At 40.5% G+C, this 24,401-nt stretch overlaps 2 protein-coding genes and 1 long non-coding RNA gene across 5 annotated transcripts; 1 reads left to right on the top strand and 2 right to left on the bottom strand.

Annotated features, from left to right (window-relative positions):
* Nucleotides 1–677: 677 nt before the first annotated feature.
* kat2a (K(lysine) acetyltransferase 2A) lies at nt 678–12,176 on the bottom strand. Of its 2 annotated transcripts, XM_034894777.1 has the most exons (19): nt 11,992–12,176; nt 10,058–10,343; nt 9,589–9,712; nt 9,281–9,426; nt 8,141–8,230; nt 7,742–7,923; nt 7,426–7,617; nt 6,707–6,813; nt 5,821–5,919; nt 5,406–5,542; nt 5,122–5,330; nt 4,921–5,047; nt 4,143–4,253; nt 3,913–4,056; nt 3,705–3,819; nt 3,586–3,622; nt 3,179–3,242; nt 2,664–2,748; nt 2,329–2,522 (listed from the first exon to the last, which is right to left on the bottom strand). In XM_034894777.1, exons 2-19 carry the CDS (start codon nt 10,280–10,282, stop codon nt 2,329–2,331), a joined length of 2,388 nt encoding a protein of 795 aa, XP_034750668.1. In that variant the 5' UTR covers nt 10,283–10,343; nt 11,992–12,176. The 2 variants fall into 2 exon arrangements, with proteins under 2 accessions (XP_034750667.1, XP_034750668.1); XM_034894776.1 differs by lacking the exon at nt 11,992–12,176 and having other exon boundaries at nt 678–2,522; nt 10,058–10,282.
* LOC117958468 lies at nt 8,680–20,826 on the top strand. Its single transcript, XR_004659728.1, has 3 exons — nt 8,680–8,736; nt 17,385–17,390; nt 20,815–20,826. It is a non-coding gene; the product is annotated as an uncharacterized LOC117958468 (long non-coding RNA).
* On the bottom strand, nt 12,439–23,831 carry rab5c (RAB5C, member RAS oncogene family). Of its 2 annotated transcripts, XR_004659719.1 has the most exons (7): nt 23,694–23,831; nt 17,684–18,043; nt 15,132–15,283; nt 14,762–14,884; nt 14,567–14,660; nt 13,612–13,839; nt 12,440–13,577 (listed from the first exon to the last, which is right to left on the bottom strand). XR_004659719.1 is itself a non-coding variant. In XM_034894869.1 (6 exons), exons 2-6 carry the CDS (start codon nt 17,847–17,849, stop codon nt 13,712–13,714), a joined length of 663 nt encoding a protein of 220 aa, XP_034750760.1. In that variant the 5' UTR covers nt 17,850–18,043; nt 23,694–23,831; the 3' UTR covers nt 12,439–13,711. The 2 variants fall into 2 exon arrangements, 1 of the variants encoding a protein (XP_034750760.1); XM_034894869.1 differs by having other exon boundaries at nt 12,439–13,839.
* Between the last annotated feature and the right edge of the window lie 570 nt (nt 23,832–24,401).

The following is a 24,401-nucleotide window of genomic DNA, read 5'->3' as shown; positions in this document are numbered from 1 at the left end:
AAACATTTGGAATTTGAGTGAAGTACAAAATATTTCCTGACAGTTTAAGGGACAAAGTTACCAATCAGGCCAAGGTGGTTACTAAGGGCAACTACTTAGTAAAAGGCAGATAAGGGATACACTTGTAATTAAACTAAAAGTAGTTACTCAGTGATTTCTTCCCCAAATTAAGTATTGTTTCAAAATGCCCAACATAAATGTAGCATAAAGTTATTGTAAATGCTTAATTATGTTAATATATATTTAGTAACTTGTCTAAATTTGTAAGCTTAATCAGTGGTGAACAGCTTGGACAGATACACTTTGGGAACACATTTAGGAAAGACCTGTTGAAAAAAAAAGAGAAAAAAATCTGTGTTTTGTGTTTTACTTATTTTTGTCTTCGCTGTGACAGTCATAATCTTATTGGATATTGTGGCAGCATCATTTGAAGGCACGAGTCACTTGTCTTTTCTGAAATCCCCGTCTTGATTCAGTTCTGGCTGCAGTCCAAGTCAAGTGACTCAAGTTCACACCCTTAGTTTACAATGTCGTCAACACTATTACAGTAAATGGAATTTAAACCATGAATAATGTTAGTAGCCAGCCTTAAACTGGTGGAAAGAATCACTGACTGAAGCATAGGTGTTTCTCTCACACACACACACACACACAAATGAACATGCCATAACAGTGGCTAAGAGTTGGATGGTTTTTATGAATTGAAATTGTAAACAGTCCACCATGCATGACACCCACTACAGCTTGTGTACAGTGTGATAAATAGTTACCTTCTCCCGAACATCACTATGAAGACGGCTGGGTAGCTTTCCCCACCACCATGTTTGGATTGTATCAACAAACTATCCAGTAAACCTGGACCACAACAAAGAAATGTGGCTGTACACTATATAGACTACTTAGCGTGTGTGTGTGAGTGTGTGTGTGGAAGTGACTGTACTGCAGAGTCTAGCAACAGAACAAACAATGCCAACAACTACAGTATCACCTGCAGACAGGGTAAGAACCATACTAATGTGCGACCTCATCCTGAATGGTTTAGAATAAAACCCTGCCAGTGATAAATGTACAAATAGTGCATCATTTACTGTATAAATAAGCCTCTTCTATGTTGTCAACATGAAAACAGTGTTTTCTTGAAGGCAACAGTTGGGGAAATTTAGTTTATTGCTAAAAAAAATATTTGATACCCAGTCCATCACTAGCATCAGCCTTATCTGTTCATCTGCGATGTTTTCGATCAATTGAAGAATGTTGAAAACAATGTTGCTACTGCCTATATGATAATTTACTCTTTTCAATTACCACACATTCTATACATTCAAAAACAATATAGACATATTTAAAATACACGGGAGATAAAAACCAGCAGTGTTAGGTATTGGCACTCCCTTACAACTTGTAACAATTTAACTTAATTACATTTTTCACCAATCGACTGATCAAATGACCTTGATCAACTGCTGTTTTGCTTGTTTGAAAGCCATGATGTCTCTCTCTCTCTCATGGAAGGGCAAAATTCTCTGTGCGGGCAAAGCAGAGAAAGGGGGGGGGGGGGTAATCTTGCTCCTTATGGCCTCACAAGGAGCAAGATTCCAGATTGGCCCATCTGAGCCTTCATTTTCTCAAATGCAGAGCAGGATACCCAGGGCTCGGTTTACACCTATTGCTATTTCTATCCACTGGGGGACCATAGGCAGGCTAGGGGGACGCATATTATGTTTAAAGAAAAACTCAATTATATTTTCATGCCATGGGACCTTTGAGGACTTCACCCCTCAAAAAAGTTGTATCTTTATACCCATGAAGATGGCTGGGATGTTCAAGTGTCTGTCAGTAATGGAAGGCACCGTGGCTTTAGGTCCCAAGGTCCAGTTTGTTGTAAAAGAACTCTACAATACATAAATGTTACCTCGAGTGACGAGTTTTAAGCAAATTGGAATGAACAAATGTCATTAAAACGCGACAAAACCAGGTCAATTGTACAATAAATAATGGTGGAAAGTGTGGCATTGTTATAACTTGGACCTATAACTTTGGTACACTTAATGAGACATGTATATGCAGAGTATTGACCCATTGTGAGTACTGGGAAAGAGAAAATGACAACATAAAAGGGAAAAGTAATGCCATTTTTGACCCTTTGTAATGCTCAGCTTCATCACATATGACCAAACAACGCTCTGTCCAACAATTCCCTTGTAAAGTGTCATGTACATACCATAAATTAACTCAGATATGACAATAGCTAGCAATGTTGTCCCATCTTGGTGTGTGAAAGTTGCCCCTCGTCTGTTAAGAAATCTGTAAATAATTCTGTCGCCAAATTTATTTCTCGATCAGGCCTCCATCTTTTAATTTGAAGTAGAAGAACTTCTCCAAGGTGTTGGCACTCTTACAGTACTCGCTGTCTGGAGGGTTGTACTCGCGACAGTTGGTGATGATTCGCTGCAGGTCGGCAATGAAAAGCTTCTTGGTCACATAGTACCTATTCTTTAGTCTCTCTGTCATGGTCTTTAGGTCTGTGGGGACAAAACGGGAGAAGAGAACAATAAATGTTAATTCATAATAATTGAATGCATGTCTGGTGGCAAAACAGGAAGCAAATGTAATCAGGAAGAAGAAACACTGCTGTCTAATCAAAAAGATGCTCGCTTGCTCACCAATGGGGAAGCGGATAATCTCGTAGTAATCTGGAGCCTCCGATTTTTTCACTGGTTCCATGAAGGGCCACGCATCAGGATGAGTCTGTTGAAGAGATAAAGATCTGATTAGTTTACATTGCAGCATGGTGGCCAATGGTTAGCACTGTGGCCTCTCAGCAAGTTCCGGGTTCGAATCCAGGTCGTTCCGAGGCTTTCTGTGTGGAGTTTGTATATTCTCCCCATGTTGGCGTGGGTTTTCTCTAGGTGCTCCGGTTTCCCCGCACAATCAAAAAAAACATACACTAGGTTCTCCAGTCAGTGCCCTTGATCAAGGCACTGGCTCAGATCTGGAGTTGGTCCCCGGGGGCTGTAAATGGCTTCCCACTGCTCCCTTGAGGGAGGGGTTAAATGCAGAGAATGAATTTCACTACATGCATGTGTATGTGACAATAAAGTAGCACAACCTTACATTTTCCTGTAGGTAGCACGTATGCGTTTTGTGTTCCTGTCTGGTGTCAACAGGTGACCCTTACCTTTATCTGGGCCAGGAGGTTCTTCAGCATGTTGTATAACACGTCAGGATCCTTCACCTCTTTCCTGCAAAACGTGGAATGATAAATATGTTAAATATTGACTGTAGAAGAAAAATCACTTAGGCATCTTAATGAGGGGAGTGCATTGTAATCAGGGAAAACTGTGGACTTTTAACCTGTTAGCGGCAAAGTGTCACTGTGACACAGACACAAATGTTGAAGCCATTATGTGAAGAACTTGTAAATGTCTTTTTTGGCGCTCCCAAGTGGTAGGATCAAAATACACTCTGTGGCAGACTGCAACAGCACACAGGTGCCCTTCCATTACACCAGAATATTACATCAGCCAGAACACACACATCTCAACACTACAACATTTATTTAAATAATATATGCTAAAAGCTTACCCTTTGTCCTTGTTACTGGGTTTCCAGCCGGTCTCTCCTAGAAGAAGAAAAAAAAGACATAAATACTGATAGAACTGATTTATGAAAAATATTTTATTGTACACAAATCAAACCCTCACTTATGCCTGGAATGCTCTCCACCGGGATCTGTCGTACTCCCTCTTTAAAGCAGGTGAGACCTGGGTAAACCTTCCTGATCTGGCTCTGTTTTCTCTCAATCAGCTTCTTAATAATCTGTTAGGACATTTAGGATTATGTGATTATTAAGAACACCAAGAATCACGGAAGAAAACATGTTTTGGCTTAAATGATCACGGCCTCACATACCTCCTTCTGTCTTTTAATGATATGAGAGAGCTCCGTGTAGGGGATCCTCGGGTTCAGCTCACACTCCATGAGGGTCGCTCCCTCGTAGTCTTTGATGTATCCAAGGTATCGACTCTTCGGCACTTTGATGTCTTTGGAAAAGCCCTGCGAGGAAACCAGCGATTAATGAAAGGACAAGGTGGAGCGAGAGGACTGGGGCAGAGCCATTGCACAGGTCACGCCTGCAGTACCTGCTTCTTGAAATAGCCAATGGCGTACTCGTCTGCGTAAGTGAGGAAATAGAGGATGTTGTGTTTGATGTGGTACTCCTTCAGGTGGTTCATTAGGTGGGTACCATAGCCCTTATATTAAAGAAGAGACAAGAGAAAAGAATGTCAAAAAAACAACAGAAAAAAAGCAGAAGAGGTGAGGTTTTATAGAATAAAAACTGTTTATTAAGGCGGAAATCATGATGAAATATTAAAGCACTAAAAAGGAAAAGTTGGGGATTGTCGTTATTGTTACAAAGAGTCAGTCTGGTGCACCGTGGCTACTTCTGAGAATGTATTTAAGGTATCTCTGACTACCATGTGCAGGAAGTCTTTCTTTTATAACTAGGGCTAAAAAAATTCCTTCAGTAACTCGAATAATTTGATTACTAAAAAACCTTAATGCAAAAGGATTTGCCTCGCTGTTTCCGCAAGGAACATTATTACTGTCGCACACCGGGTTGACGCTGCTTGCAACACATGCCACAAGAAAGAGATGAGATGATATTGTAAGCAATGTAGGCATTAAAAATGTTGGTTTCCAAAACTTAAACCAAAACTATTGTATATTATTGCTCTTCAATAAAACAAAAGTATTTCTTATCCGATTAATCAATGGAATAATCAGTAGAATATTCAATTACTAAAATAATCGATAGCTGCAGCCCTAGAAGCTATTACAAAGTAAACAGTGTTGACAAGCACCTTGTCCGTCTATTCAGACGGCCACAACTCAACAGTGTAAATAGTAACTGCGTACCTTAACTTGCTCATTGGATGTGACAGCACAGAAGACGATCTCCGTGAATCCCTGAGTAGGAAACATCCTAAAACAGATGCCTCCAATGACGCGGCCATCTTTGATGAGGGCTAGGGTCTTGTGCTTCCTGTGAATGTTGGAGACATCAGAACGGTGCACAGGCGTCTGATGGTGATGTGTGGTAGGAGAACATTTACTTACGGGTCAAACACCAGTCGTGTGATGTACTCTTTGGGCATGCGAGGTAATTGATGAGAGAAGACATTCTGCAGGCCCACCAGCCACATCAGGATCTTCTTGTTGGACTTCTGGGAAAGGGAGTTTCCAATGACGTGGAACTCTATGATTCCCCGCCTCTCCTCCAGCCTGGCAGTCTCATCACGGGCAGCGTTCGGCGTCAGCAGATTAGTCTGGTAATATTAAAGATATAAACTGTGAGTACCACGGTCAAATGTGGAATAACGTAAGATGGTTGCCCGAAATACCTCAGGTCCAAGCATAGCAGCAGGGTCAGTGATTGTCATCATGACTTCATTGACCAGCTCCATAGGAATATCTCCCATCACACGGATCCGCTTGGCATCCTCTAAGGTCAGTGCCTCCGGAAGTTTGCGCTTCTCTCCTGAACAGACAACGACATTACTCCGCTCAAAACAATGAGAGGAGACAGCTAACAATGATCTTTGAGTCAGAGGGTTTTGTTAATCATAACACCATGCATCATCAACCAGTAACAAGTGCATGTCATAGAAGTGTATTGGGTTCTTTACAATGGCTTTCAATGATACACAATACTCCATTAGGCCTTCTAATTGCATGAGGTGTTTGGGAGGTGTCACTGTAGCGCCTGAGAATCTGCCAGAGAGGTAATGGAAAACCACAGAAGAAGAGCTGACAGACCTGTGATGGGCTCTGTGCTTCCAGCGTCCATGCTGCCCAGGGAGGAGACGCTGCTCAGACCTTTGGGCAGAGAGCCGGACACTGCAGCAGGACTGATCACTGCAATGGAGAGAGACGCCCCCGTACAGGTAATTCATTACAAACCCTACAACAGGAACTGTGACAGCAGTGACATACATTTACGATTATACTTACTATAGAGTAGTCATTTTACAACGAGTTTATGTTTGCAACCTTTGTATAAGAAATAAGTTCAAAAAGCAATAAAGCTGAATCTTTACAAACAGTATTCAGCAGTATTAATATAGTGCAAATATCTCATAGTATATTTATATTGTGTATCTATACTTTTGAATGATTCTAACTTATTATACCACCTCAATTAAGATTTTGGAGTTGCATGACTAGACTCATTTCTGCACAAATAAAGTACACAGTATGACCAATGACGACGTCCTGTTTTTGGCTTACTATCACAACACATCACGTTCTTGGGATTTTTATCTTGTTAATATTGTTGTTGTTTACTGTCTAAGTGTTAAATATCTGTTGAGCACTTTTGTCTTTACTCTGTGGAAGGAGTGTCTGTCTTATCTGTTGTCCATTTTTGTCCATTTTTTTGTCTTCTTCACCGCGGTGATGGTGAGAAACAAACTTTCGATTCCTCTGCATGTCTAGTATACGTGAAGAAACTGACAATAAAGCTGACTTAACTATAAATGCTATGCTATTCTTTGTGTTATCCGTTCTTCATGCGTTTACCCCGTTTCTTACACTGCTGGATTGTAAATTCTCCTTTGGACGTGAATAAGTTTTATCTTTTTACCCTAAAACTGACATTGTTTTGTAATGGGATGACTCTGCACTGGATGTGAACCCGCCTCACCGGTCTGATGTCCCAGCTGTGTGCCGTCGGAGGCAGGCATGGTGAAGTCGGACTCCCAGATTGGGGAATTCTCCCCATAGATTTCCTCCTCCAGCATGGACAAGAACCTGATGTCATTCAGCATAACAAGTTATTTCAAATGCATTTATTAGCAGGAGCCAACAGCTGCAGGGGAAGCAAAACTAAAGGTGAAGCAAAAGGTGATAAACAAAAGGTTTATCCAGTAATAGATAAATCATCTTCTTTTATTTTGGTTTACATGACTGAATGGAAAGTTCACCAAATAACTTTCATCTCTACAGACTAGCTGATATAAGACTTCATCGTGGGTATTATCAAAAGAGCCCTGTTTTTTTGTTTTATGGAATCCGACTGCAGTCTTTTTTTCCTACATTAGAACTTTTTATTCCCAATCTTTCGAAATGATTAGTAAGCATTTTTACAACTTTATGTCACAAAATAAGTTTTTGCGCTTTGATATAATTAAATTACAGAGCATGACCTTTTATCTAAGGATTTAAGCTGCTTTGTTAATGCTTCTTGTGCTCAGGTGCCTGAATGGGAATCCACAATAAGCTTGTCTAGCAGTGCAGCGATGAGCTTTTTTTAAGGCTAATATAAAAAATATCTGGTGAAGATGGATACTTCCATTGAATCCGAATATTTTTTCAGCTGTCATTGAAGCTCTAAGAAAGACTATTTCAAGAGACTCTGCTTACTTGGGAAAGTGTGTGAGGATGAGCGTGCGTTTTTCTGGTAGCAGTTTGTCCTTCTCCACTCTGAACTTCTCCAGAAGCTGGCGTCGGGTCACAGTGAAGATGGATTTGAGCAAACTGCGGCCGAACACGTGAGTGGTTTCGTAGCGCGGCAGGCTGTCGTTACTCTGGGGCACGTGGCAGTAGCACAGCCACCTGGGAGTCAAACGGGAAAACACTGCTAGTGTACACACCGATATATCAGCCTCAATCACAGAAATCTAACAAGTAAAAGCATTTCCCTGCTGACTTTAACAACAACAACAACACACCCACACACCTGGTGTAGTCCACTTTGTATGCTGTCCCATCGTCCTTCTGAGTGCGCTGGCGATACTGTGTTGGTGTCTCCAGCTTCCAGTAATTTAGGCACAAGAGGAACATCTTTGATAGCTCAAACATGGTCTGCCTTTCCTTTGGTGCCAGGTGGCTGAATTTATACTGAACAAAATTCAAAACCCCCTTTGGAGGAAAAGGACACAAAATATCAAAAAAAGGAAGCAAAGTAGGATGAATTTAGATGAACAGGGTGAGCACACAGGACACCACCTACTGTTAGGACAGACAGCACAAGAAACAAGCATGCCTATCTTCAGAGGAGGGCAGTATAATCCTGTGTCTTTTGCAGCTGCTGATGAACATCAGGAACGGACCTGAAGGTGGTTTTAGTTTAGTTCACCTGCTCGATGTTGGGCTTTTCAAAGGGTGGACTTCCGAGGGATCCCTCTACGACTGGCTGGCTCATCTGCAGGATGCATTTCCTCAGCAGCTAAGGGAAATGGGATAGAAAAGAAGAACAGTGTGGATTGTTTAATGTTTAACTGGGCAAAAAAACATATCATGCACATGGACTCACAGTTATTGGTAGGTCTGTTTGAGGGCTGTGTGTTTTTTTGTTTTTGTTTTTTTAAATCGTCATCCAATATCAACTGGCGCAATACAAATATCGTGAAAGACACTCAGATTTTTACTTTGGTTGAAAGAAAATTTCAGCAGACTACAACAGAACAACTATGTAACTGCTAGTCTTGTTCTTAGTGCTGCCTTTTATGTTCATTTCAAAATTCAATTTGTTCAATAAAAGAAAATCAGAAATGATTTCCTTGTCTTTGTTTTAAATTCAACACCAAATCTGTTGTACTTTAGCGGAATACGGAAATCAACAGAACTGAGAACACTTTAATGTCTGTTTTTTTGATTGCAAGTTATATCATAATGGCAATATTCAACAAGGTTGTAGAATATCGCACATTTTCCTCATACTGTGGAGCCCTAGTCCGTTTTACCTATTGTGAGACCCACTTTGGCTTTGCCTATTAAGACAAAACCTTCCCGTTTTCTCAACAGCACATACTGCAGAGCCATTAAACCTCTGAACAGCTCTCCATCCCTGAACCAGTACCTCATGAAGAAAGGTTCTCCTAACAAGCCTGTATAATCTGCACATCTATTTACACTGGTTTTACAATAATCTTCTATATTGTATTATGCTACCCAAAGTAGCTTTATTTGAGCTATTCATTGTAAAAGTTTGTGGATTTGAGTTCTGAATCCCTTTGCACCATGTCACCACATCTGTCACTCTAGCCTCCTGGACTGACATCCAGGTATGTGGTGAGCGGTGTGCCTTCTTTCTTTTCTTTTTTTAAATCTGAATGTGTCAAGTGTGTTTCCGTGTGGGATACCGTATGTGTATCTACCTGTATATGCTCTGTTTTTTGTGTGTGTCTTTGATGTCCTGTCATGAGCACACTGAAGCAAATCCCAAGCAACTTGCACCGAGTTGTAAGGCAATCAAGAATTGAATCGTAAATTTTACCTTGAATAGGTAGAAGTAGACCTGTTTGGTGTCGGTGTCCTCCTCTTTGTGTACAGACATGAAGAGGTTCTCCACGTCCACCACCATCCCCAACAAGCGGTTTATCTCATCCTCAGACACATTCTTCAGGTGTGACACATGATCAGCTGTAAGCAAAGCATTAAATAAAAACAAAAGTCAAAAGTACCAACATACAAGGTGTCAAACAACATTGTGAATCAAAAGTCCCTGGAATATAGCTGTATTTGATATTGGGAGATACTAAGGCCGGGGTGTAGAACGTGTTGTGGAGGGTGGGTAGTTGGTACCCAGAGCATGTCCACAGCTGCGGCACGGCTCGCTCAGGCTGGCTGCTTGCTGTTGCAGGTCCATTCGTGTGGCTGAGGGTGGATTTGGGTTTTTCCATCCATTGCACTTGCATGTGTCACTAGCCTGAGAATAAGCACAATATGCTGAACACCAAATAAAGTGACTTAAACAGTAACTAAACTGCAGTTTTTTTGTATGCCAATGAATGACTGAACAGTTAACTGATAACACGAATGCTTTCATCAAAGATGTAATGTGAATATTAGCTACAAATGTCCGAGAGGCTTACTGGCTGGCTGGCTGGCTAGCTAGCTAGCTACAAAAGTTACCAATGACGCTAAGTCATTGTTTATGTTTTTGTTTGCGGTGCCTTGGCCGTGCTACCGTTTCCGACCCCACATACAGTTATGCTAATACTACCCGAGGAGTGCTTTGTTGTGGTGAACTTTGGCTAGCTAAGCTAGCTACCTTGCATGCGGAGAATACGCCAAGTTTCTCAAGCTTTTTCGCCCGTGGAAAAGCTCGGACTTGGGCTTTCTTCTGGCTTGCACGTTGTTGCTGGCTAAGTCCCGGTCTAGCCGGGTCACTACTCGCTGATCCGGAGCCTGTCGCGGCAGTACTGGAACCAGCTGACCCAGTAGACTGGACTTGGAGAAGCCGGGGTTGCAAGGCCTGCGCCGCCGGGTCCGACATGTCCACGCTGCTAAACTGCTCTTCCTCTGCTCCAGTTTACCTCATATGCTGCCTTCAAGTGCTGTCGGCGAAAAAAGATTTAAAAGGACCGCACGCAGCAATGTTTAGAAATAGAAATATTATGTTGAGATTGTCACATTAAAACAGAGGTATTTATAACATATACATAAAGTATACAAACACTGCGCACAAGTGATTTTACGCTTGAAACAGACTTTTCGTCACAGGATCAATCAACCTTTCAATGTACAAATAACTCCATTATGTTTTGGCTTAAACATCTCCAAATTACGTGACCACTATGAAAGAGGCGACGTTATGTACATCTACATAGAGCGTAATAATCCATATACCTCCATAATCACGTAATTTCTGCAGTCTACGCCTCTGAATAATGTCAAAGTTTTATTTTGAAGATCTTCACCGGAAGTTTCCTTCTGCCGTTTGGCCTGCTTTGTTTTCGTGTGTACGTGTAGCTCATTCTATGGTAACAGATGTGTGTCTTATAGAAACTATACTTCATGATTTTATCTGGAGGAAAAAGCCCCATTATCTAAGGAAAGAAGTTATTAGAGTCAGTAAAAAACAAGGAGCTCTCGAGGTTCTGGACTTTAATATATATTGAATAAAACCTTTAAAATTCAATGGATTTTCTAAAGTCAGTATCTGGAACGCTTGTTTAAATCTATTGGTGGCATTGACGTCACCCAAATGTAAATTGTAAATAAAATGTAAATAGTCTGTTGACAAAATCCCGATTAAATTAGCTAACTTTCACAAGGCTGGACACTAATATGCGATTATAACTCCAGTCCTCATACTACATCTGGAATAATAGACATTTGCGTACCAAAACAATTTAGCTCATAGTTTGATAATGGAATTTTGTTAGTTGGACATCTCTCAAATAAGAATGTTAGGCATATGCTATGTAACTGTCATATTCAGAATTCAGACATTAATACAGAATATTTCATCATTTGTTACGCTATTCCTGCAGGTTATCTTAAATTTTTAAGAATTGTGAATGGCACATAGGAAAACTTTGTTTCTAAACGTGTTTTTATAGAAGGAATTGATATTGACAATAACTCGTGCAGTAACACAATATTTGTTTTGGACTATAAAATACTTTCTGTAAAATGATTTTAGTCTTGTATTGTAAGTGGGAAAAGGCATTCTTGACAACTATTTTATTAAAAGAAAGGTAAAATACAGTATTAAGATATACAATTTACCCCTGCTTGAATCGATTTACTGTTAAAATAAAACAGTTTTGCACCTCGTTGTAGCCGCTCGTTGACTCGAGGCTATTTAAAACCATGAGCGTACACTGCCCTCCAGTGGTCAAATATCTAAACTGCAACATTTTACATCCATAAAGTTATCGTCTATGAGGGCATAATGCCATGCTTCCACTTCCGGTTTAACATTTTCAAAACAAGGTGCCCATTCGCAGCAATCGGGAAACAAACTGAAATGATCATAAAATGATCGCGCTATTTCTTTCGCGGTTACCGTCACAGATGACCGCTATATCATTTAATGTAGAAATTATATCAATATTCATTCTGATTGATATCATTTACAGGTACAGTATCAATAAGCATGTCATCTTTATTTTGCCATCAAACCATACTACGCGCTAACGTTACTATGTGGTGGATTTCAATAAACAGCTCTGCAATAAATATTACTTTATTACTTACCAGTAGAAATAATATTAGAATCACGCGCAGTCACTCTCGCTCTTTGTTGCTTTAGTGTCAGTAGGACTTGAACAGATCTTCGGTGGTAGGATACCTATGACTTGTACACAGAACTGTTGTATTTAAATATTCAAGTGCACTTGAAAGCAACACGCCTCGCCTGTGGTGATTTTTCTGTAACGTAGCCTGTTGACACCGAGTTTTTTTTAAACTCTTGTTAAGCCTACACATAAATAAACATGATCCAATTTAAATATATTAATTTAAGATGTAAAATGTCTTCTTTTAAAATATCCTGAACACAGCTCTAAGATGGTTTAAAAAAAGTTAAAGCAAATATTCCACTGGTACTGGTTACTAGTTTAAAGATTCAGTCATTCATTTTAGATATAGTGAAATGATTTAGCAGGCATACATAAAAGATACCTTCCTCCTGTTTATTGCTCACTACCCATGAACCCACCACCAACAGTGGCTGATGCGCAGGTCTGGTTGTGCTAGTTGTAGATGCCATAACAGGATGACATTACAGTTGAAATCAGTCCCTCTCTGATATAAAGAGTAAAAATAAAGAGTGAGAGAAACGGAAGCTGACGAGAACACCTTAATTCACAAAGTTGATGACAGAACCAGTGCATTTAATACCATAGATCTTCAGAGAAAAAAAATTAAGACATGAAAACAAATCCATCACAAAATAAGTAAGGTTGACAAAACATTATGTAGAGATTGGGAAGATATGTTTTTGACAACTACTGACTAATTATAAACTTGAAAAGTCTGATACAATTACAGCAATTTGTCAATACACAGCTGTGGTTTTGGTCAAGCAAACACATTTTGCTGTATGTATTTGTCATTGTACACAGATGATTCAAAAACAATACATTAATGCTAAATTTACTTATGGGTGACCATTTTAATAAAGTACTGTTTTACGGTATATGGTTTGATAACATAGATGGATGATTGTGAAACCTAAAGGCTTTAAAATCACACCCAACAGCCCATCAAAAGAAGTTGAAGTAATAATAATAGTGATAACATAAAGTAATAATTCAATCTACACAGCTCTACAAAGAAGGAAATATCTCTCCATTCCCGTTATAAACCTCGTCTCCCTCTTTTCCAGGAGAAGACAGAAAAGTAGGACTGCTGCATGCGCCTGGAGTGTTAACAGTGATGGAAATACTAGAGAAACGCATGGCGCATGGGAGAGCAGGAGTCAGAAGACGAGAGGACAAGGCCAATGAGCCCGTCTCAGTCCTTCCTGTTGCTTTCATTTCATTTCCTCGACACAAATACAGAAAGGAGAGGTGAGCCAGAAGGCCCTGTTAGGTGGCCATTGGTATGACGTTTTTTTTTTTTTTTTCCTTCTTCCATGAATGGTTCCCTCCCCCCCCCCACCCCCCGCTAAGGTGACGTCAAGTGTCCATCATCATCAGTAGAGAGGTCATAGATTGGCAAGTCCTGGGTCTAAAACATGATTCTGTAAATGAGCCTGTGGGTAGATTTCTTGATTCAACGCCAGAGGGGGCTGGCGGTTTACTGGCCGGTGGACTCTCTTGCCAAACGGTTAATTGGTGCAGTGTTGCTCATAGGGTGGTTGGTCCGACCGTGGTTCGGGTTGACCGATGGGGCATTGTTTGACAGCTGGCTAATATCTGGTCTGGTTGATCGAGGCTGTACATTGGTTGGATCAGCTGTCTCGTCGTGTTGGTTAGTTCCCGCCCCCGCAGCACTGGCCGCTGCGGCCCTGCGGCGCAGCTTCCTGCAGGTCCACGCCGCCTCTGGTCCGTCCACCGGCGGCCGCTCCGCCCTGAGGCTCGTTCTTGGGGAGCTTTTTGGCTGTTTGAGGTCAAAGGCATAAGGAATTCATTTCTGAACTACGAGCAACATGACATCCCGTATTGATTATTCTGCCGATTGTATTCTCAATATTTTGGCCTGTAAAATGTAAGAAAATACTTAAGGAAAACTCATTTCACATCTTGTTTTATTTGCCCCCAAGTCCAAAACACCCATATATTTAGTCAACTGTATTTCAGGATAAGCAGCAAATTCGAACGTTTGACAATCTGGAGCCAATAAATGTTTGCCATTTTTACTTAATTAAAAATAGAAATAATTTAAACAGAGCTGAATTAGAAACTGAAAATTGAGCAGTGACCATTTTGATACTCGATAAATCATTTCAGTTTATTAAGCAAACACTCTGGTTCTAGCGTCTGAAATGTGAGGATGTGTTTTTTTTTCTTCCTGGTCTTGCGTTACAGTTAGGTGAATTTCTTTGGGTTTTGGACTGATGATCAGAAAATATAAAAAAGGTATCGGAAGATGTCCTCTTGAGCTCTGGGAAATGACATTCCTGATATTTATTATCAGTAGGATTAATAAAGTAATCCGGAAAATAATGGGTGAATTAATCAATGAGAAAACAATCATCATTAGCCCGAGAGTTTTTTGTACAAACATGAACTGATTATCAAGAGAGCTGCAGATCTATTTTCAATGGATGGCCTAACCGAGCAACTGGTGCAGGATGAAAGGAGAGTAAAATGTGTCCAGCACTCACCGATAGCCATAAAAATCTCGTTGACATTCATAGCCGTCTTGGCTGAAGTCTCCATGAAGAGCAAACTGTTGTCATCTGCATAGGCTTGTGCTTCCTAAAGAAAGAAATACAACAGAGAAACCAACAAAGTGACAGCTTGTATTATTTCTTCAAGTTTTAAATTAAAGAATTGTAAACTTCAATATAAATCTTTACCTGGAAATCTATGGCTCTCTTGTTGGCCAGGTCCGCTTTGTTTCCTGCCAGTGCAATAACAATATTCGGGCTGGCTTGTCGCTGGAGCTCCTTCACCCAGTTCTTAGCACGTGTGAATGTGTCCTTTAAAAAAATAAATATATATATATAAAAAAACATGCAGTTAGTAACATGAGACACTATGCTTTTAAACTTTAAATCCTTGATGCAGGTATTACATGTTACGTATGAATGTAAAAGTTAAAAGAGCAAAAGGTCTGGAGCTTTCTCTCGAATTAACAATCAACCTAAACTGAAAGATTAGGGTCGGCAAACAAATGACATGAGACTGTCTGGGCCGACCCTGTCCCGTTACCTCCATGTTACTTACTGTGTTGGTGATATCGTAGACCACGATGGCGGCCTGGGCTCCCCTGTAGTACATGGGTGCCAAGCTGTGATACCGTTCCTGTCCTGCAGTGTCCCAGATCTCAAACTTGACCGTCGTATCATCTAAACATACCGTCTGTGTGAGGAAGGCAGCTGGAAAGAATATATATAATATAACATGTAAGAAAGAACACTAGTCCAGAAAAATCACTATTTACAGGGATCAAGTGTAATATTTAAATTTCAACATGCAGTGATTCAGACCACGATGAAAGAAGGAGGAACGGTAATGAAAATCAAAAGAGACAAAAAATAAATAAATAAATAGAATATTTAAATTGAATTCAGGGAGTTGTGGTGCTATGACAACAATTGAGAAATGGGCAAGATCGTTCAGCAGCATTATTAGTTTGACTGGAACAGAAACAAACTACAAATCACAGCATGATTAAGAAAACATGCCAGGAGGGGGAAATAATAGAGAATCATGGAATTACACAAAAGAGAAAAAAAGTATCCTGTGTGTACAGTAAAAAGACGCTGTAGCACATACCGAGCACTGCAGGCAGAAGTCGCTCTCTGAGCCGACTGTCACATGAGGAAACTCACATACTTTAAAGCTTTGTAATCTTTGACCAGGAATGCAGCTCACCAGACGATTCAGTAGAATATAAAACATGCTGACTCGCGAGTCTTTAGTTGGTGTAAGCACTGAGCATCCTGTGCACACATCCTACAGCCACATTACTCATAAGTTGTAGGAAACATGGAGAAATGTTTGACGTAAAACGAAAGAATCTGACTTGTCAGAGTGTTCAGGCTGTGGGAGGCCGGTGGGAAAGAGCTGAGTAATGAAATAATGAACAACAAGCCTAGTCACAGAAGTGGAAGACGCTACAGTGGAAACCTGTCACAGTTGTTTTCCCACCAGGACGGAGGATACCAGAAAAAAAGTTTACTTCTGCGTAGCCCTCAAGCTCTAGCCCCCACTACGTAGAAAAAAAACAAAAAAAAACATTTCGACTGCATTCACACACATGCATTCGGTCGTCAGGTGCTCCGGCAATAACACAAGCCTTCCCATTCATTTTGAATGGGGGTGCTGCGGTTAAGCTGTGGCGATTGGGGGATGCAAGTGGGAAAAACTGCAGCGACCTGCGGCGAAAAGGTGACACAGATTTAACTTTTGGAGATATACAACCCGCTGCCTGACATGGCCAATCGTGTAAGGGCCAATCAGACTCGTTGGTCCATCGTGAGGGGTTGTGAGAGTCCAGTACAGTAAACCGTAAACATCACCGCCTCTATTGCTGCCACAAGAAGGTTCTAAAACCCTTTGATGGCAAAAAAAACCCCCCAAAAAACAGCTGACTGTTTGCTGCAGCAAGCACCCTCTGTCTCTTTTCTTACTTGCTTTCTCTGTGAAATAAAGCTGCCTTCAAGTGCGGACATACATGTTGAGATCTATAAGTGATCTGAAGAAATAATAGTTGTGTAATATAAAGACTACTTGTGCTACATTTGGGGGGGGGGGGGGGGGGGGGGGGGGGGGGCATCTAAGTGCCACTCCCATCATCGCACATGCCTTGAATTGACAATTCGCGGATTGCTTTCTCTGGCCTGCTAGGGCACTTAGCCCGACCACTTTAAAAAGTGTCCAATTTACAGACTGATTCTAATAGTCTTGCTTTAAAATGTAACAATACTTGTCACTCCCCAACGTAAGTTGAGTGCAGATTTACGTTGTGCGTGCGTCACTTTGCGACAAGTAGCCTACAAGGTGCTAACGAGAGACTTCTGTAAGATCAATACAGAACAAAAATGAACCTACTTTAGTTTGTTCACTGCTGGCTACAAGCTAGCATCAAACACAACAAAGGTTGGCAGTTGAAGGGCGTTTTGAGCTAACGTTAGCAATCAAACAATCCTAGACAGCTAAAACGTTTTTGAAAGGATTTCCATCTTGTGTTATTGTTTGTAATAAGATACGTTTATTATTTCATGGATTTCACAAATTTCAGCATGAAATGTTTGCCGTATTACGTTTAAATCTGAGCATGCGCGACTCCTATCTGCACTGGACTTGCATCGGGGAGTGACAATCCTTTTTCACCAGCTTCTCTGATCTGCAGGAGGTCCAGGAAATCCCCATGGTTGTCTCAATTCCTTCCTGTTTCAAATTACTTGAAACAGAGGAGTCCATTTTCAGTTCATGTCCAAATACATTAAATGCGTTTCTACAAAATCAACACAGCTGTCTGTCATGTATGAGCTTGGTGGCTCATGGGAGAGAGGTAATCAGTTGCAAATGATTCTGCCACTCCTTGTGCACAGGCAACAGAAAATACCAAGAGCAACAAGCAAGCATGCAGCTCCTCTGCACTGGCAGGGAAATGGTTTTTCCTGATTCAGCCTTCATGTTATGCTGACATGTTGAAAATATTTGTGATTACAGATAGAGAGATTCTACACAGCCACATGATGCATTTATGACGATGATAGATTAGAAAGCTTGAAGAGCAGGACCAACTCTGGGGATCACAAAACCCTCACCTCCGATGGTGCTCTCCTGGTACTCGTGGAACTGGCCTTTAACGAAGCGCAGCACCAAGCTGGACTTTCCCACCGCCGATTCCCCCAACAGCACTAGCTTAAACTGGCAGATCTTGTTGCTCGCTGCAGTGCCGTTGGTCCGTGCTGGTCCGCCTCGCCCTGCCATGGCGCTGTGTTGAAAATCGGGAGAAAGATGAGGAAGCCGGGGGAAGAGGGAGGAAGTCTGGTTGGCTTCGGGCTTGGTGCAGGGGCTGGTGAGGCTGAGCTAGATGGGGGGGTGGGGGTGGGGGGGAGGGAGGGGGTAAGTTCAGTCCAGGCAGCTAGATGAGCCAGAGGAAGAGAAGTCCTCACCAGTGGGAGCTGGAAGACACAAAATATTCAGTATGTGAAGCTTTATTCCAAACAGGAAACCGACTTTGTAATAAAACAACCATGTCATCTGCTAAATATTAAAGCCATAAGACTAGTGAATGGAGTAAAATCTAGAGAAACTGTCAAATAAATCCCACTAAATCTTTTGTTTTGGTCAAGAATACCAGCAGGCAATTTAGAGTTTAGGTTGTTGACATAGAAACCTGCACCACACCGGGGCTGGGCCTCCAGATAAAGACTTTATTATCTAACCATGCTTGGTATAAACAAGCGCAGGAGGAGAACACTTACTGGAAACGGTCTGAGCATCGTGCTCCCACATGTACATGGTCTACCATGCAATAAAATTCTTACTTTTGTTTTAATGTAGCGTAACTGCTTAAAGAATACACAGGACTAATAAGCACATTTTAAAATACAAATATATAATGAATACATACACAAATAATATACAGTACAAATAAAAAGTGGATCAGGTGAATTGATGGTGCAAATGTACAGAAGTACTGTAGGTGTAGACTATGTAAAACCAAAACTGAAGAAACAAACCATTGAAATGAGTACAAGTATTGCCCCCTCCCCCAGCCCCCCCAGCCCCCCCCCCCCGGGATCAGCTCAACCCTTTTGTTCCTGTGAGTCATCTATTAACAGATATCTGGCCACAGTTGAAACTCATGACTATAAAGTGTTAAGATCTCTGTGGCTGTTTCCATTTAACGCTACTAAAACCAGATAATGAAACTTTAACATTAATAAGCAGTCAAAAATAAAATCATTTTAACACTGCAACTTCCTGAAGCAAATTTTGTGGCATTAATAAAATCTTAACTATAACTTGTTGTAGAATTTAGACAGTTTACAATTCTACTATGAGGAACCAAAGAGGTTGACTTTAAAGTTTTTATAGTATTTCATCCAGCCTAATTTGGCCAAAATAAGCCACACAACTTCTACATATACAAAGAGAGTAATAATAAACCTATGATTTATTCTCTTGACATTGGCCTGCTTTGCATATTTGAAACCCTGCCTTATCTTTTTTTCATTTGGGTGATACACATGAGGTCAGCCAGCTTCTGCTTGGTCAAAGGACAGGAAACACAACTCAGCCAAAAGCAGGAAGTGAAGATTGCAAGACATTTACTGCTGAGCACATTAACACTTGGGATAGCCATAGCATTGTCACCAGGATAAGAGAAACACAACGTGTACTGAAGACAAGTAGGTGGGTAGACGATTCGTAAGTAAGTAAAATGTCGAGAATAAGGAAAACATAATGACCCCAAGGCTGATAGTCTTTACAGTTGGGTTGTGCTAGGCTTTTTTTCTCAGCTCATTGCTGAGCCAGACTTAAGCTTCAGCATGTGACAGGAGATCATGGCTCTGTCCATAAAATATTCACAACTGGCATGCTTCATTTGACAGAGTGTCAACCATACTAGGTTCATTTTAGGAACAAATTTCTGCTATGAAGGTCTACATCTACCAGTAGGTTTCAGTGTTAGTTTAATTTCAGAAATCATTTTCACAGAGCATCATGGGATATAAAAATACATTTAAAATCAGTTTACTTTTGATCTAGATTCTGGGAAGGCTGCATGGTAGTGCACCTGTGTCCAACTACAGCAGACTCATAAGCAGTGCATGTGAGGTCTCACTGGACTCTTAAAACAGCAGACATGCACACACACTATCACAAGGCCTGAAAGAGCAGAGGGAATCCTTCACAGCGACAACAGAGCTGGAGAAGGAATAGAGGCACTCTGTTCGCCGGGTCAAACAGACGGTCTGTCCTCGTTGGACTGCAAGCAGCAGAGACCATGAGCTCGCACCTGTGCAAAATCCTCACAAGAGAAGGAGAGGGTAATGGGCCGGGTTTGTGGAAACAGACCTACATAACAGATCTGAAATCTAGCTTGATTGCTTTTCTTGAACAGAGAAGTTGCAGAAGAATTACATTTTGGGAACAATTAGCTGGAATTCAAGTCAGGCAAAAAAATAAAATAAAATAAAATAAGCCTTCATCGCATGTTGACATCATTTACAACTTGTAAATTTTGATGGCTATATGAATCTACTGATTTGAAAGGTTTGGGTGAGACAGGTAGATAGATCTATATCAACAAACAGGCCCAGGAATAGGTTTTGTTATTAAGCACAGGGACTACATGTGTGGGACTTCTTTTTTTGAGCCATTCACAGGAGGAATTCAGTGAAGGAAGGTTTCAAAGACATAAAGAGTAGCCAACGCAAAACAGTCCTGTGTGTCCTGGTCTTAAGATCTGTTATTGCTACCAACAGAAACTATTTATAGGAAAATAAACAATTATTGTGTCTAATTGTATACCCAGAGTCTTCTTGCTACTAATTGATGTTGTAGTACCTGTTAAGTTCTTAAAGGGTAGCATCAATGCCAAAAGTAGAAGAGGCTGTCTAGCTTGCAATCAGAGACTCTTTGTTGCACTGAGACAGTCCTGTACACATCTTACACTGCCTGGCTGCGACGGATGCTTTCATGGCATCCCTAATGGGCTCCGAAGACTTCCACAGGGAAGTGGGTCAAAGAGAGAAACAGGGACACACGGGTCAGTGAAAGGGGGAGGAGAAAATGCAGGAGAAAGGGGAAAACTAGAGGGACAGCCTGTGAAATATTCCTAGTGGCCTCTGCTGCCAGAATGATACCCAAGCACTAAGCAGTGATTGCAGTGCATTGAACACCTAAATATGAGCATGTTTGCACAAATTAAATGCCTGTATAGATCCACAGAACTTATGGCAGTGTAATTCAAATGCAAAACCTGCACTAAAGACTGTAAAAACGACAGATCATTTTCCTATAAATAATTGCTGTTCTCTATGAAAGCATACACTGTGGCCTCCCACAATCAAATAATGATTCCCGTTCCTGTGTTGTGTTATGGCATGCGCAACCAAAATGATTCTTGCAGTGGTATTAATCATTGATAATTGCAATTAAGCAAAATCATACTTCTCAGTAACAAATACAAGTCCACGTTCGAACAAGCACTGTTCTACAAACTTCAGCAAAATGGTTAGGTCTGAGTTTTAGTTAACAGTTTCCTAGATGTTTTTATGACTTCTAGTTATGAAGAAATTAAACATTTGATTCAGCATTTGTATAGTCCGTCTGAAACTGGCGTGCATTGAATATTTATACAAAGTTTTGATTCTTCATTTCATCCGCAGTATGAACATGGACGATCATATGCGGTTTTCAATCAACAGCTCTAGCTTAGACATGGCCTCATTTTTTGCAATAGTTAAAGAGGAAGGAAAATACCAAGTTACATTTTTCCTCTGCAGGCCATGCAATTTAAAATCTGTTACATGATACGTTTTATGCAAGGGACTTGGCAATTGATTAAAGCAATAGAAAATTAAACAAATAGTTTGCAATAAACTTAACGGTGTGCCAGCATGTAATAAAAAAATCTGAACTCATTGAAACATAACATTTAGGAGTCGAACAACCTTTGCGGCTGGCGTCACGATCACGGTTTCAAGAGCACAAGCAGGGACTTGTGTTGCTCACTTCCTTTGAAGGGTGGGGTCCTGGAAGAACTGGTGGTGTCTGATATGAGGAGCTGCATCACCATCCTGCTTTTGTCTATTCTAAGTAAGCGAGTTTAGGTTACTAGTCAAGAATGGCTTTGGAAACAGTGATAGGGAAACTGGGGGCATAACACAGGAAGCGCAAACATGATACGCATAAACTAGCAGTTAGCAAGGCCAATAGGAAATCAAAGGCATTTCCTTTTCCCGTGACTGATGTGTGAAAAAGCTCCATACGCAAGCATAAAAATATAGCTACAATAGGTCCAGCTAAAATCTACACCTCCCTAAAATCACAGTTAAACTTTAAAAACTAACTAATACATTCAAAAACATTGCTCACCATATGATTCAGTGATCTTACAGTATAGGAGTCTTGCACAGATTTTCTAAACATGGAATTTAAACAGACTGAAGGAAATTCTCCCTTTATGCATCTCCATCTTAGTGCAGTCTAATTTTATTTTAAATAAAATCCTATATTTACTGGTGCATGCAGGCAGAGATATGGTCTTTGCCCCCTTCATGCCCCCAAGTAGTTTTTGGTGAATCATGAAAAAAAACGCCGCTTCAAAATGGGCTCCTTTCTGCAGATATAAAAAATGTAAGTTGTGGACAAGTTGATGGCAGATCACCACCACCGGCTTAAAGACACAAACTGCTACCATTATACACCTCAGGAAGTTGAACTCAACAGTACTGACCTACAACTTTCGAAGGTGCTGAAACATACCCTAGGTAAAACTCAGGTGCTTACTAAATAAACCCAACCTTCATGATGGGGAGTGGGGGGAAAAGTACCAGTCATTCTTTCCTGGATGGTTTGTCAAGATGTGTCACCACTTTAGAAGGACAAGGTCCATCTGCCATAAACCTAACAAGAGCTCAAGAAATTAACTGCAATTCCCCTTTCTGTCTCAAAGGTCCAAGCTCTGTTCCCCTTTATAAGCCATAAACAGGAGGTACCAAGATGCATGCTTGCGTGAATATATTTGCTTTTATATGCAAGGAGACACTCAGACAATAACATCAGCCATGTCAATTTGCAGAATTACCACACAAATGCTGTCAGAAGTAATGACATCTTTATGACACTTAATGTGAAAGTACAAACTGTGAGAGAAACTGTAAACCCTATTAACTACCTTAGATGAGTAATTAAGTTCAACTTAATTAATGTAAACTGAAAATGCATGTAACAGCATTTTAAAGAGAGTTAAAAGCTATCAAACCACCATAGAGCTACTTGAGGAAAACAAGTGGCAGTTATCTGCGACTAGTTTTAGCAGAGGGATAACTGGCTTAACGGTAACTTGTATAACGTTAGAAAAAATATATATTTTATATAAATATATAAATATAAAAGAAAAAATGTATTTATATATTATCAACTACTGTAAGGTAGCTTGCTAACCAAAATGTGCACCGAAGCTATGATGTAAGATATAGCTAGTCATGGAAATGGCTAGCTAGTTAACGTTAGCTATGATCCCCGGTCAAAATAATGCGACCGCTTTCAATAACGATAGCATAACACAGACTGCTAACTTACTAAGGTCAACTAGCTAACATCCAAAATTGACATTATTGGATGCTTAGCACTAGCTTGCCAACTTAAATTGTCGCCGAACAACTAATGCTTAACTCTGGAAATTAAAACTTGCATTCTTAAAAAAGCGTTAGCAAGGTTAGCTATGATAGCCAGTTCTCGAAAACGTCATTAGACAACTTTCTGGTTCACGGCCCCACGTCGTCAGCTGTTTGACATTTGACTTGTTATTGTGTCTGCTGCTGGCATACACATATGTCATATGCTTCTCAACAAATGTTCGTGCCAAGGCTTCTTGGACATGTTATGTGGTCTCCCAGGGCTAGAAACTCGTAGCCTCTCGATCCTGTCTGATGGACATGTCGACTGAACCCGGACTTGGGTGAACGATTGACCAAAATTTGACAGTGCGTGTCTAAATACGGTGAACAGCTAACTACTCGACGAAGAAGTTTAAAAAGCGTCACATGTTCCTCTTTACCCTCATGTTCTATCATTTTAATTTGTATGACTTACAATACTTTTTCTCCTTTCGCTGGTCTCATCGGCGGCGTCTGTCTTCGTCTTCTGAGGCTCTGGCCTTTCCTTCCGGTTAGCGATTTTTCCGGGAACGTCCCACTTTTTGTCAGCGGCGGTCTGACCAATGACAAAAGCAGTCTACACAAGACACCACTTTCTGCAGTACGGAGGAGGCGTTTCAGATTCACAAACACTGCACCAAGACATCAATTTGCTGTGTCAATCAATAATCAGATGTATGTCTAAAACTTGAAAACCAAATCTAAACACTGCAAACAGCCGTTTAAAGCATCAGAGCTAAAATAGCCTAATTACTGAAAGCCTGCACAATTTTAAGTTTCATTTTAACTTTTAAAATTTTAAGTTTAAGTTGCTATATATTTTGTCAACATTAGCTACTTATTACTTTGCAGATAATTAGATAATTAGATAATTAATACAAAATAAATACACCAACCCATGAATTACTACACATAAGTATGTAAAGTAAATAAACTATGCTCCACATGCTCTGCAACATTAATGTGAAGTACACATTAATGCATCACTAATTATGATCCAGAAATAAAACGTATGATTTTGAAATGAGCCATTCTGCATACTGAGTCATTTTTCTTAAGGTGTTTTAAGTAAATTTTGATAATAATACTCATGTACTTTTACCTAAGCAAGATTTTGAGCGTCCTTTGCTTGCAACAAAGTCTT

The sequence above is a fragment of the Etheostoma cragini genome, chromosome 15 (genome assembly GCF_013103735.1).
Source record: "Etheostoma cragini isolate CJK2018 chromosome 15, CSU_Ecrag_1.0, whole genome shotgun sequence".
NCBI lineage: Eukaryota > Metazoa > Chordata > Actinopteri > Perciformes > Percidae > Etheostoma > Etheostoma cragini.
This window is presented reverse-complemented; position numbering and strand designations above follow the sequence as displayed.

Coding starts and splice junctions, on each gene's coding strand:
- kat2a (XM_034894777.1), bottom strand. CDS start 10,282: ATGTCGGACCCGGCGGCGCAGGCCTTGCAACCCCGGCTTCTCCAAGTC. Junction 5,048..5,121: donor ACACGACTGGTGTTTGACCC/GTAAGTAAATGT, acceptor CAACATTCACAG/GAAGCACAAGACCCTAGCCC. Junction 2,523..2,663: donor GATTATCCGCTTCCCCATTG/GTGAGCAAGCGA, acceptor TTGTCCCCACAG/ACCTAAAGACCATGACAGAG.
- rab5c (XM_034894869.1), bottom strand. CDS start 17,849: ATGGCAGGGCGAGGCGGACCAGCACGGACCAACGGCACTGCAGCGAGC. Junction 14,885..15,131: donor TCTACGATATCACCAACACA/GTAAGTAACATG, acceptor ATTTTTTTAAAG/GACACATTCACACGTGCTAA. Junction 14,661..14,761: donor AGAGAGCCATAGATTTCCAG/GTAAAGATTTAT, acceptor TTCTTTCTTTAG/GAAGCACAAGCCTATGCAGA.